The 13,162-nt window shown below is 42.9% G+C and overlaps 2 protein-coding genes across 2 annotated transcripts in view; both read left to right on the forward strand.

Annotated features, from left to right (window-relative positions):
• Nucleotides 1-38: 38 nt before the first annotated feature.
• LOC135261367 (E3 ubiquitin-protein ligase NHLRC1-like) lies at nt 39-3,339 on the forward strand. The gene is made up of 2 exons (XM_064347615.1): nt 39-1,445; nt 1,557-3,339. The coding sequence occupies exons 1-2, from the start codon at nt 1,301-1,303 to the stop codon at nt 2,849-2,851; spliced, it is 1,440 nt and encodes a 479-aa protein (XP_064203685.1). The 5' UTR covers nt 39-1,300; the 3' UTR covers nt 2,852-3,339.
• Nucleotides 3,340-3,851: 512 nt separating this feature from the next.
• The window catches only part of kif13a (kinesin family member 13A), a 77,314-nt gene continuing 68,003 nt past the window's right edge, over nt 3,852-13,162 (forward strand). Inside the window, exons 1-2 of the mRNA XM_064350111.1 lie at nt 3,852-4,368; nt 4,547-4,637. Coding sequence (XP_064206181.1) covers nt 4,308-4,368; nt 4,547-4,637 — 152 coding nt within the window. The 5' untranslated portion in view covers nt 3,852-4,307. The remainder of the gene's footprint in view (nt 4,369-4,546; nt 4,638-13,162) is intronic.

Here is a 13,162-nt window from a genome sequence, read left to right on the forward strand (position 1 = left end):
TCCATGTCCAAAGCACAATTGTGTGACAGATAAGTTTGCTGTGACCACTAGTAAGAAAGCCAAGGGAAACGTACCTCATTATTTGTCTATCACTATTATGATAGTTTGTGAATTTAACCAGTTTAATTGAATAGTTTTTCCCCTTTCACCAAATGGTATTGATAAGGCAGTCTCATTGCTGTAGCTTTGCTGTCAGTGGACAGTGGCCACAGTGGACAGCAGGCTGTGGGGGTGTGTCCGCATACTGGCACAGTGTCATCACAAAATCACCTACCCAGCATCCCCGGCTTCTAACGGCAGTCAAATTAAAACATTTCAAAGGAGGAAAACTCAGCATTAAATGAGACACTTTAAGTTCCCATGTGGGAAAAACCTGATTAGGTATCAGTGTTTAGGGACAGAATGTACTGTGTCTTTGTCACCAAGTAAGGATTCACATTTTACACTGCCATTAAACTCACTGGAGATGTTGCAACCATAAAATGTATATATTGACTGAAAATACGTATATCTTTACTGTAAAAATGTGAACAGGTACTTTCATGTCCAGCCTATGATTGGTGGACTGTGGAACACTATTCTGAACTGATTTCTGTGAATATGGACTAGGTGACTTCTGGCTGGGAATGATTTCACCTTTTTGTAAGAAGTCTTTTTTCCAGAAACTTGAATCTTTTGTGAGTTAGGAAGTATCTTCTTGCCACTATGTGTTCCTTCTGATCTCCATTACATCCCTGAGCCAAATCCAATCTAAAGGCACTCATGAATGCTACATTTTTTTGTAATAAATATTTAATTGACAATATATTATGGAAATTATATATATTGTGGTATGCTCACATAATGTTCATGAGAGAAAAAATCCTTTCCCATAGACAATCCCACACTTAGAAGTGTAAAAAAGTAGTTCAGTTAATCTCATATTTCATTAGAGATGTTATTTTAACATAGGTGAATCGTTTTTTTCATTGGAACTATTTCATTTCAATAAAAAGACTTGATATGGGACATTTTCTCTAATAGTTAAATTACATAAACAAAACCACAATAACCCTGTTGTTCATAGACCCTGTAAACTACAGATGATAAGTATACCTGGAAATAAATAAATGCAATGAAAAGCATTTCATCTCAGAGGTACTGGTGGCTGTATTACATTGTCCATAGTGAGCAGAATGTCATTTTAAAATGAGTGTGCCAAAGCCCAAAACTTAATGAGGCATGTTGAGACATGTTTTATTACAAATGTTTATGAAAAACTATATTTTTATATAATGATTTTTTGTGACAAATATGAAAAATGTTTATGCTAGCTGCATTTTTCAACAACATGTTTCTTTTATGGGATATAGAGGTGTGTTTTTCTGCCAACTGGGGGCAGCAGAGAGCTTTAAAAACAAGGATTAGAGACAGTCAGTGTCACATGACACTGAGGCCTGCTAGAGGTGAGTGAGCCATAAATATCCTCTCCAGGCTTTCTGCTTCTCTCTCTCTTTGCTTCTCTTTCGCGTTTTCTGTTTTTCTTTATATGTTTTCAATCCAACTCTCGTAAATAGGAGACCATCTCTTGGAAGACGGGGACAGCGCAGGAAGAACGTCTGTCATGTCTCTAGTCCCAGCCCCCCTCAACACCGGACGGTTGGGCCCGGAGGCGCTCCTGAGAGAGATCCACACCAATCTGCTGGAGTGTAAAGTGTGCTTTGAGAAGTTCAGTGGGCAGCAGAGGGAGCGCAGGCCTCGGAACATGCCCTGCGGTCATGTGCTCTGCCTGGAGTGCCTCACCCTGCTCTCCCACCCCCATCTGCACAAGCTGGAGTGCCCCTTCTGCAGGCAGCTGTGCAGCGTGTCCGACACCTCCGACTGCCTGCCCCTTTTCGACCTATCGGAGCTGCTGGTGCGCGGTAGCCCCAGGCCGGCCGTCCCACACAGGGTGAGTGCAGGCACCGGTCGGGCTGGGGGGCTGGAGTACGGGGCTCTGCAGCTGCACTCTGCCTTCGGGGGCTGGGGGAACCTGGTGAACCCCACAGGGCTGGCTGTGTTCGGGTCGTCAGGGGCGGTGGCAGTGGTGCATGACAGTGACAGGAGAGTAGCAGTCTTCAGTCCCCAGGGGAGGCGGCTGCACAAGTTTGGACAGAGAGGCCACGCCCCTGCTGAGATCTGCCACCCTCTGGATGTTGCAGTGGCACCCAGTGGGCACGTGATCATAGCAGACGCAGGCGACAGCTCTGTGAAGGTGTTCACCTCCAGGGGGCGCAGTGTGGTGACCATCCGTGACTCCTTCAAACTGCCCTGGGGTGTGGAGGTGGATGGATGTGGGCACATCTTGGTGACAGATGCCCAGGCGGGCACATTGTCAGAAGTGGTGGTGGACTATGCCCGCTCCCTCACAGTGCTGAACCGATTAGTCAGCACTGACCTGCAGTGCCCAAGGTCGGTGGCCTACTGTCGGGTAACTGGGAACGTTGCCGTGGTAGAGCACATTGGAGGCTTGGCAGAAAGAGGAACTGGCAGTGATTGTGCACAGGTCACAATATTCAACAGCGAGCTCACCCTCCTCATGAAGATTGACAGCTTCGGCCTAACGCTTGTTTCCCCAGTGAGGCTATGCATCTCTGCTGTGGCTTTTGACAGGGAGGGGCATGTGATTGTGGCAGATGTGGGGCAGGGGATGATTTGGAGTTTGGGGAAGCCCCAGAATCATCCAGTACTGACCCCACTGGTCAGTCATGGACTGGTACGTCCTGTGGGTCTTGTGGCCACTGCTCAAAACATGTTGATTGTCCTGGACAGTGGAGACCACTCAGTGAAGTTGTACATGGCCAATTCAGACCTCAGCATAACAAAACAGTGATACTGGTTCACATACCTTTAACCAATGAGATTTCTTACAGGGTGCACTGTAACTATCCTGAGTTCTTTTCATTTAACTACGAGTAACAAATTTACAAGACTATACAACCTTTTATTGATTGCGTAACAGTTTGCAAATCACTGAAATGAAGGAAATATTTTTAGAGTTAAGTCAGCTTTGCTTAAATTCCTTGCTGAGAGTAAAGTGCATTTGGACAAAACAACATATCTACTAGATTTAAAATCCCCCATTGATTATTTTTTTAAATTTTATTTTATTCTTTTTTTTTTGGGGGGGGGGGGCATTTTTTTAAAAAACGGAGTGTGTTCATTACTGTTTCCCTCTGTGTCATCCATGGTATTGAGATCTTATTTCTACTATTTTACCAAAATTTCAAACAAATTAAAGATGAAATGTAACTACATTTTACTAGACTGCCATGTCAACGGTGGGAGGATTGATGCAATAAAGATGTGTGCTCTGTACAATGTTTGTCAACTCAGTAGTTTTACTTGTTCAGTTGAAAATATAGGGCCTCTCCCTGATTTACGAAAACCTTTATTGTAGCTCGTGCAAAAATCTTTTCGCAAACCCTAAACTAATAAAACAACCAATAATTTGGGGTAAAACAAATACCATGTCCTGACATGACAAATCATAACAAATAACATAATTGGTCATGTTATTGGTTTGCGTGTGCTAAGAGGTTATTAAAAATACACAATCGTACTGATATATGACAATGAGGTGTTAAGGCAGTTCAATTTTGGAAAATTGTTATCATCACACACACAAGGTTACGCTTGCTGTATCGCAGCGCGTGAGATGCCCTATGCTGTAGGACAGGTAGTATCTGCAGACCGATACAATGGCCTCGACACACACACTTTACAGCCTGACTCTATAGGTTATTCTAAAATAACTTTCCCATCATACACCACGACACAGGTGCAGCATACACATTTTACACTATCCTACATCAATCTCATTAACATTACTTCAGTGGGTACATGTTTTTCCTTATCGCCTGATACTGCCCGGGTGTTGTGTGTCACTCGGTTTCCCAAGTTCGGTTCGTGTTTTCCAGAAATCCAGTTTTTCTTTTCCATCGACCGGAGGTTCCCTTGCTAGGAGTGCAAACTGCTGGAAGATGGCGGTTGGGATGCTGTCTGAAACTGGAGCGCAGTGGTGGATCTAGTAAGCTAGGTAGCTAGCTGGCGCTAACTGGATACAGTACGCAACGGAATTATGTTTTGTTTTGATATCTACAATTATCGGAGATGGACGTTGGATTTTCTATAAGGAACTCACACCCGTTAAATAGCCGGAATCTGGAGCACTCTTTCCAGTGGGGTTTTTAAGACGTTAGCTGGCTATCATTTTCCCGAACCAATCCCATACCGCTAGCTTGCACGCTAGCTAGTATTATCTGCATAGTCGTGTAGGAAGAAAGTGGATGAAAATGTCGGATAGTAAAGTAAAAGTTGCAGTTCGAGTCCGGCCGATGAACCGGAGAGGTAAGTCAAATCTTAGACAGTTGCAGACTAGCTATGGTTACCTAGGTAGTTAACTTTGAGAGCTAGTTAGCTATCTTGCTTGTTTGCCCGATTTGATGCCTAGCTAGCAATAAGTTTTGCCCACTGAGATTTTTAAAAACTTTGTTGGCTAAGTCTTTCCTTTGAACTGTTACTGCAGAATTGGAACTGAATACTAAGTGTGTTGTGGAAATGGAGGAAAATCAAACTGTCCTGCACCCACCGCCTTCAAACACAAAAGGGGAAAACAGGTAAAGGATCTTTTTTATATTGTCCATTAATGAGAAAACTGCAAAATTACTGTAAGAGCTTTTACAGTTGACTGAGTAGTTTGCTCGCTAGTTTAGAGAGAATGACATGAAGGTTAGTTAGCTGGTTAACGTTAAGTGAGCAGTTTTAGGAATAAGCCAGATTTACTGGCTGGCTAGAATTGCTGAATAACGTTAGGGTGTGCATCATTGGAAACAGAACTTCCTTTTCATTTAATTTTTGATAGTGCCGTTAGGATTACTTCTGCAACGTCGTAGGTTTGTCTGGAGCGTTACTGTGGAATGTCAAAGCACACGGAAGTTTGACATCTGGTTTCTGCGACGTGCTTGTTTATTTCGGTACCCAAACTAAAAACCAGTCATTAAAATGCAAACTGAAGGCTTGGTTCAGTACGTTTCTCCTGTGCCGCGCAGAGCACTTCGCATGCGTATTGGGTTAAAACTTGACATCGATTTCAGGATGTTTGCAGTGTAATAAAAAAAACCCTGAACAAATAACCAGGTTCAATCGAAGAGTATAGTCAGATGTAGACTGTAATGTAGAACCTGTTTTCAAAAGCAAACCCTTCAAACTGCAAATGTATTCATATGTACTCGATCCTGGTCTCATGTCGGATTGTTCATATGGAGCTTCAGAGACAACCCATCAATGTTTATTCTGAAAACGGAGCACCCCATCAAATCGTTTCCAACACGAAGTCATCATCAGCAAAAAGAACAAACTGCTGGCTCGCGGCCAAAATTCCGATGCAACAGACTGTAAAAATAGACGCAGCGACTAAAGACATACAGCGCGATAGCTATTTGTATTATTGTAGCTAGCGGTAACTGTTACAGTGTACTTTTGGATTTGTCCATGAATGGTTACATCACTGAAACTACAAGCCGTTGGCCGCACCATGTATTGCGTTTTTATAATGTCATGCAATGGAATGCGATTTCCAACCGGAGTTCATTTAAATGGATATGTGTTAACATTTAACCGCTCTGATTTGCGTTTAGCTAAAGAAAATAAATAAGTAAATAAATAATATTTTAAAAAATCTTTAAAGTAAAAATCTTTCAGAGGGGAGGTCCTTCCTTGACAGTAGGTTTGGTTATGTGTGCACGCACGATGGTTTTTTCGGCTGTCCATGATTTTGCAGCAGTGCATTATGGTCACAGTCGGAGGGTCCGATCACCTTTGACTGTAATGAAGCTGTCTTGTGAAATGTGCATTTCTTTTGGACGGAGAACTGAAGCCACGAGGGAGCATCCATTTGCAGGACAAAGGGAAGGGAGAGGGAAACAATCTGGTTGGGTTTCAGAAACACAAGCAAGGTGTTTGTGGTAAAAAAAATAAGCGGACATACAAGAAGTAACATCGTCGTGACAGCATGTGCATTAATTTTATCCTCATTACATAATGATAATCTTCACACTGTCACTATTATTTCTCTTCTTTATATAAAAAAATATATTTTGATAAAGGCAAAGGGGGAATTGAAATTGCAGCTAGAGTTCTTGGTGTTCCATGTACCAATGTGTTGCTTCTTAATTAACAGTTTGCTGTAAACATAAATCATTCAATATGAAATCCTGTTCACCAGCAGATTTCATCTTTTGCTTCAAATTATCCACAAATGTTAAGGTATGGATACATGGTTACTGTGTGGCTTCCTCACCAGGAGGCAAAGTAGTCACACTACAGATTGAAACCCAACTCCATCTGAAAGTTATCATGTCTCTGTCCCTGATTGGAGTAGGAGTAGCCTATCTATTCTTTAAAACCTTCAGTGTGACACTGATTTATATGCACACTTTCAAGGATCCCCTGTAGTCATGGGGCTGCGGACATTCCAGCCATGATTGAATCGTTACGCTGTTTAATATTCCGTAATTGCTTAACTTTCAGCATACCCCGTATGCTCAGAATTCAGGTTTATGCAGTGCTTGCGCTAATGACAGAGAAATGTCTGGCGGGTGGAGCCAGAGGTCAGGTTTACAGGGGTACATGTTTAAGTGAAATTGAGACTGAAGTTGAAGATGTGATTAAAAGTTTGGGTTCAGATTTTTAACAGAAAGGATGGAAAGTACCGCTTAATCACATTGTAGAAGAGATGTGTGTATTCTCTTTCTGCAGGCTGTCTTGTTTTGTCTCATTTTCCCTTGCATCACACAATTTGTTGACATTCCCAAATTGTGGTCCTAATTGAAATTTCTTTATCTGAGTAACAAAAGAGGTTTCAACAGTTTCCGTAACTGAATTCAGTGATACCGACCCAGCATGCACTAGAGATTTAAAGTGTTAAGACAAATCCCACATTGTTCAGTTTGTCACAAGTTCAGGGTCTTGGTTCTGCGTCACATGCTACATACCCCACTGGAATAAACAGAACCCTTAGCTGGCAGCACTGATGAGAAGAAATCTTGTTTATTTGACTCATCTGCTTCAGCTTGTAAGCAGATTATCTTGCTTACCGTACTATATTCAATTGCACATGCATATCTAATGTAGATGAAGTGAGGTGACGGTCGAAGCCCGTCCGGTGCTTGTAGTACCTTCAGCCATTGCTTTTGTATTGCTTTGTCAGCAAGGCCTCTTGTAGATGTGGTAACTGTACACCAGGGCCAGACAGTCTCCAGTCATGCAGGGGTGCAGAGACTTGTGTAATTCCACCTCTCATTTTAATTACTTCAGCATGATACAAGGTCAAATGACCCTGTTTTTTAAACTGCTGTCTCACTGTGGCATTTTTGTGTGTGTGTATATATATATACACACATATGTATCTATTAAGTAATTGAAAATGCTACAGGACCAGGTAGAAATAAGTGACTGGATGTTTCACTCCGTAAGTTTGATTAGTTGGTATAATAATAGGGTACTGGCTAATTGTTTTTTTTTGGCTAGTGGTGGCACGCTTGCTCTGTTTGAGTCTTAACTGTGTTGTAAGTATACATAATAATGCAAGATGACATTACCTATACATCTATTGCTCTGTGTTGTGTTATTGTGACAGCTGTGCATAGAGCCTGTCATATCCAGGAAGAAACCACTTGATGTTGCCACGGTGACATTAGTCTCTGTCCTCATGCTGCACATTTGTTAGATTTTACTCTCCAACCCCTTCAATAAAAACAAGTGGCTTTTTGTGTCTTAAACTGAGCTTGGAAAATTACCTTAATAGGAAATATTATAAAATACTGAATTTACATTAGTCTGCAATCAACAAAAAATATGGATAGATTTGTGACTAAAATGTCTTTTTTGGGTTCAATTTTTTATTTGAATTTATTAGTGTTCAGCTTATGTGTTAGGCACTGCAGGTTAGTGTGAGTGATTAGCTTTCGATAACATTAAACTATATAAACTCTGTAAAGCCTAATTCATTTCACTGCTTGTGCAGTGCGTCCTGTTTCTTATACACTTGTTAGCTTGCTGTCACTGGTCATTCTATTGCATAATGTTAGTATGCTGATGATTATAACTGTTGGCAAGCTTATTGACTCAGTTTTTCCACTGCCAAAGGTCCTTTGTGACTGGTATTCGCCCTGTAATTCAGTCATCACAGTAGCTATTTTTAGCAATAAATGTTATCATTGAAAATGCAAGGTAACAAGGTAACAAAATATAAAAATGGCATTTATTTGAGAATAGGTGGGAAGAACTTCCAAATGTTTGTATACCACTTCAATTTTGATACTTAGAACTGATGAAGTAAAGCCGTCGCCCATGTTTGTCTGTCCTTCTGTGTGTTTTTGACTGAAACAGGGCAATAAGAGAACACCAATACAATCAATGAACAGTTACATCCTCGGTTCTCCTATTTGCTGCACAGTCTGACAAAGTACATTTGTTAAAAGCAATTGTGACGTACCTCTCCCTAAACGAGAGTCAGCCATCACAGACCTGGGTAACACTGAGAAACAAGGGCAACTCCTCTCTGTTCAGGGCAGCTCCCTGCCAAATTATGATTCAGCATCTGAATAACAGACATCGTATTTTTCAAAATGTCTGCCGTCATTTGCTTCCATATGACTCAACCTCGGTGTGCTTTTGTGTGTGTTTTAATGGCCAAGGGATGTGTGTTTGTCAGAATATTAGCTCTGCATGCAAGCCGCTGTAGGTACTAATGGCTGTTTCATATGGCATTTCATATATTTGGGACATTTGGAGAATTCGTGGGAAAAGGCTAGGGAGAAGTACAACATTCCAGCCATCAGCTTAAGATGGGGAAAAAAAGGCGTATTTGTCTATAGCAAGTACACACATACTGGCACCACAGGCTCCAGTCCTGCTGGTTAGTGTCAGTGGAAGCAAAGCACTTGTGCCAGAGTCACGGTGGAAATAGTCTGCTAAATAAGGGTAATGTAATGTAACTATCATTTCTTATAGAATACAGCATAACTAATGTATGCTCTCCTCATCTGTGTAAGATGATGTGTACTGACAAAAATTCTCAAGCAATTCCAATTAGTTTGCTGCAGCTCAGCATATTTGTGCACACACCCTCCACTGTCTGTCTTCATACAGAAAGATGAGGCCCATTGACATAAATGATTTTGCACACACGTCTTTAGAATAATGAATAGGGTGATTTTTAAATCATATGCTGTATTTTTAAGACAGGCAGGGTACGGTATCAGGACAAAACTAGAGCGCGAGTATCTGCCTTCGTTGTTGAACTGTGAACAGGCAGCTGATTTATTTTGAACAAAGGGTTCAGAGATGCATGTAAAGGCAGGTAGAGACGTGTGTGGCAGACAGATCTGTGTGAAGTAGGGGAAATGGGACATAATGGATTTTTAAGCCTTTGCCTCCGGGGAAGAGTGCTTTTTGTTTTCTGTCAGCGCTCACTTTGCTTATAGCCTGTAAATCAAGGCGACACCTGAACACCCTAACATTACTTTCCTCCAGTCCAGAAACGCACATGGCTTTCCCCATGCTCATTCTGAAGCCCATTCTCAGGCAGGTGTGTTGAGGCGGTTTTTGTGCGGTTGGTCCACCTGTTGTGTAATATGAGGCTTTCAGCTCAATGCAAACTAGGGTTGTTGTATGTACATTACATTACATTACATTACAGGCATTTAGCAGACGCTCTTATCCAGAGCGACTTACACAACTTTTTTTTTTTTTTAATGCTTCGGAAAGACCCGTGCTAATAAATGTTTGTGGTCAGGATGATATATGTGTTCATTCTTTTCGTTGCTGTGCTTCCACACCAGCACCGTGTCCCTCATACCTGTGCAGGAATCACTGCAGCTCAAGCATGTGCACTTCTCTAATGCACTTTCTTAAGAGCCAGTGACTGTTTTCTGCACTACAAGCAACTCAAGCAGGAGAGCTAGCACCAGTAGGTGGGAAGGCACATCTATTACTGTGAAAGCTGGTGACATTCCGCTGCCCAGTGGGCAGTTACCAGGTTCTAATGCCGCTCAAACACAAAGAACTCTGAGAAAGTTAAGCACAGCTGGCCCCGGCAGAGTGAAGCCAACAGTGTCCCGCCATTCTGCGCTCCCAGTCAGATTCGCCGACTGCCACAGACTCAAGCTAACAATGTGTACGGTCAGCCCACACAGACTTCTACTGTGACACTTAGGAGCCCAGACATTTCCATTTCATATTTCAGTTGAATTAATGAAATTCTCATGCACTCTCAGCATGTACTGCTAAGACAGTTTATGCTAATATTTCTGCTGGTATATTTCCTTGAATGAAGAATGTAAACTTTAAACTGGTGGGCCAAGGCTTCTCTTGTATGTTCAGGGTGAAACACATTTCAGTGCTTGTCTAGAGTCTCTTCCTCTCTTACACTACATTACCAGAACCTAATTATTGTGTATCTGATTTCTGCTAGCATCCTGTTAAAACAGGTTTAGAATCTCCTGCAAGTGTTTGTTCAAAACCTTTGAAATGTCTTAAAGATACTTTAAAGATTCTGTGCTGTAAATAGAGTGTGCTGTAGCATTATGTATATACTTCAAGTAGAAAAAGGACGGGGGGAAACCCCCGAACCAAATGAGACATCTGCCGTACATACAGAAGAAAAGAAGCTGTCTGGACCAGTGCAGGGGAGGCACAGCCCTGACAGGCAGAGCAGTGTGTGTTGAAATTCAGGGATTGTCTCGCAGGCCAATGGGCTTCCGGCAGAACAAAGAGGCCAGTGTTCTGACGAGCCAGCTGGCGGAGGTAGGTGGCCACACCGAAGCAGTGAGATCATGAACATGAACTCTGACCCCGGCACTTGCACATATGCAGGCTCAGTCACTCACCTGACAGTGGAGGTGGAGGGTTCCATGCAGGCAGGGTTTAGCCTGCTAGCCTCCTCTGCTCGGTTCAGTGCAGTGCCTCAGGGTGTTGCTGGCTGTACAGAGGGGTCATTGGTCGTTTGGATTGTGTGAACTGTGTTGCTGCTTCATGGTTGGAGAAACGGCATGTCGGATGCAGGATGGTCTGTTGTAGGGAATTTTTCTGACGTCCTCGGTATGCCTGAGCATACTCTCGAAAACCCCTCATGAGCTCCTGAAGCCTGCCGCATATATTTCTGTTCTCTTGTCTGATGTTCTGCTTTAAACCAGGAGAGGCTGCTTAAATGAAGCCTGTTATCAGGGAAGCGTGGGAGTCTGGTTTGGTGAATTTGACCATAAATCTGCCAGGACATTCTTGATGGTGCTCTAATGAAAAACTGTGAATCATCAAAAGCGGTTTAAAATATGATATTGGGCTCTGTTTGGGTGGGGCCTGGAATGTGAAAGGAGGAGAATGTGATTCAGAAAATGGCTGCCTTCCCTTGAAATATCCTGTTCACTGGCAGAATTTTATTGCACCCAGCAGCATTACTGGCTTAACCACGATCTCCCTCTGACTCTGCCGCAGATGCAAATTGCTTTTAAAAGGGAGAGTTAAGTAGGCAAAACCTTTTGTTATCGCATTTTCCATTTTGAACCCGTTGAGGTGTCTTAGCAAATATTTTGAATATTTGACTTGCCCTTCTGAGGATGGGCTGGAGGCTTTGTCACATGAGCCTCTCACTGTGGTCAGTCATTCCAGGTACAAATGCAGCCTTTAAAACTGAACGGGTCAAAGCAGACTGCTTTTCTCTGCCCCAGTGCTTTTCCAGTGTCAGCCTCGATGCCAGTCCCAGCGCCACACCCTTTACCAGGCTGGATGCGTGCCAGACTCAGCCTTAGCCTCTGACTCAGTCCTGGAGTCAGCCCTTATAGCGGCTTCAGGTCCAGCCCCAGCTTTTAGATCTAGCGCCAGTGCCAGTACCAGGGCTTGTCTCAGATTTGCTCTCAGTGCCGCCTCTGTGCCAGTCTCAGCCCCGGTGCCAGACCCAAGTGCAGACGCGTTCTCTGTGCCAGTCAGTGTTTGTGATAGTTACGCTCTCAGAGCCAGCTTGCTGAGCGGCCTGAGTCTGACGTGGAAGAACAGCTACAGCGGGCAGAAAAGAACGGAAGCCAGGCTGGGGGAAAGCTCCTATAGCAGCAAAATCCACAGTGTGCACAGTTTACAGACAGGGAATGCACTACCTTTCTCATCTATAGAACTTGTGAACAATGAAGAGTGAATGAGTCCTTGAAGGGAATGAATGTGAATAAGTACTGCGGGCATGCACGCTTTTGCGATGTAGCATTAATGCACATTTCCCTGTACTTAAGGCAATTATTGGAAGAGAAAAATGTGCCATAAATGGCTTCAAAATGCTGCAGTTCCAAGCAATTAAGCAAAGCAGGCATTTTAACAGAATAGTCAAACAGAGGGAACAATGGGGCTCTGTACTGGTGGAAAGGGTTTCCTACTGCATATTAGTGAAACTAGCAAGCTAAGCTATGTTCCCATATGATTATTTGTGGTGTATTCTCTGATATGGAACATTAGCTGTGCTGCGCATACACCAGTATTTTCATATCCTGTAGGAAGTGTTCTGCATGAAAACTAAGCAAACTAGGAAAAGGTTGGGCAGTTTATGTCCTGTGTCGCTCTGTTCTGGTCTGTACTGAGGTTGTGGCCGGCCGATTTAACTTGCGCAGTGAAAACCTTCTGAAAGCCTACACCTTTAATATCACACGTAATCTCCTCGGCACACATCCTTATCCAGGACTATTTGCACATTATCCCTTAATGCAGATATTCATTGGGCTCATTTAAATGGTAAATGGTAATGGACTGCATTTATATAGCGCTTTTATCAAAAGCGCTTTACAATTGATGCCTCTCATTCGCCAGAGCAGTTAGGGGTTAGGGGTTAGGTGTCTTGCTCAAGGACACTTCGACATGCCCAGGGCGGGGTTTGAACCGGCAACCCTCCGATTGCCAGACAATCGGTCATACCTCCTGAGCTATGTCGCCCCTATTTATGTTTAGAGCCTTTAACGTGGATGCATTACAACAGCAAAATGCCACTATGGTCCAGTTTATAAACCACTGGTTAAGGTTAGACAGGAAGTGGGTGGGGGTTGTCATGCCATATTATTCCTAATTTTATGTATGGATCTTCCTCTCTGGATCACTGTCTTTCTGG

The sequence above is a fragment of the Anguilla rostrata genome, chromosome 1, assembly GCF_018555375.3.
Source record: "Anguilla rostrata isolate EN2019 chromosome 1, ASM1855537v3, whole genome shotgun sequence".
In the NCBI taxonomy this organism is placed as follows: domain Eukaryota; kingdom Metazoa; phylum Chordata; class Actinopteri; order Anguilliformes; family Anguillidae; genus Anguilla; species Anguilla rostrata.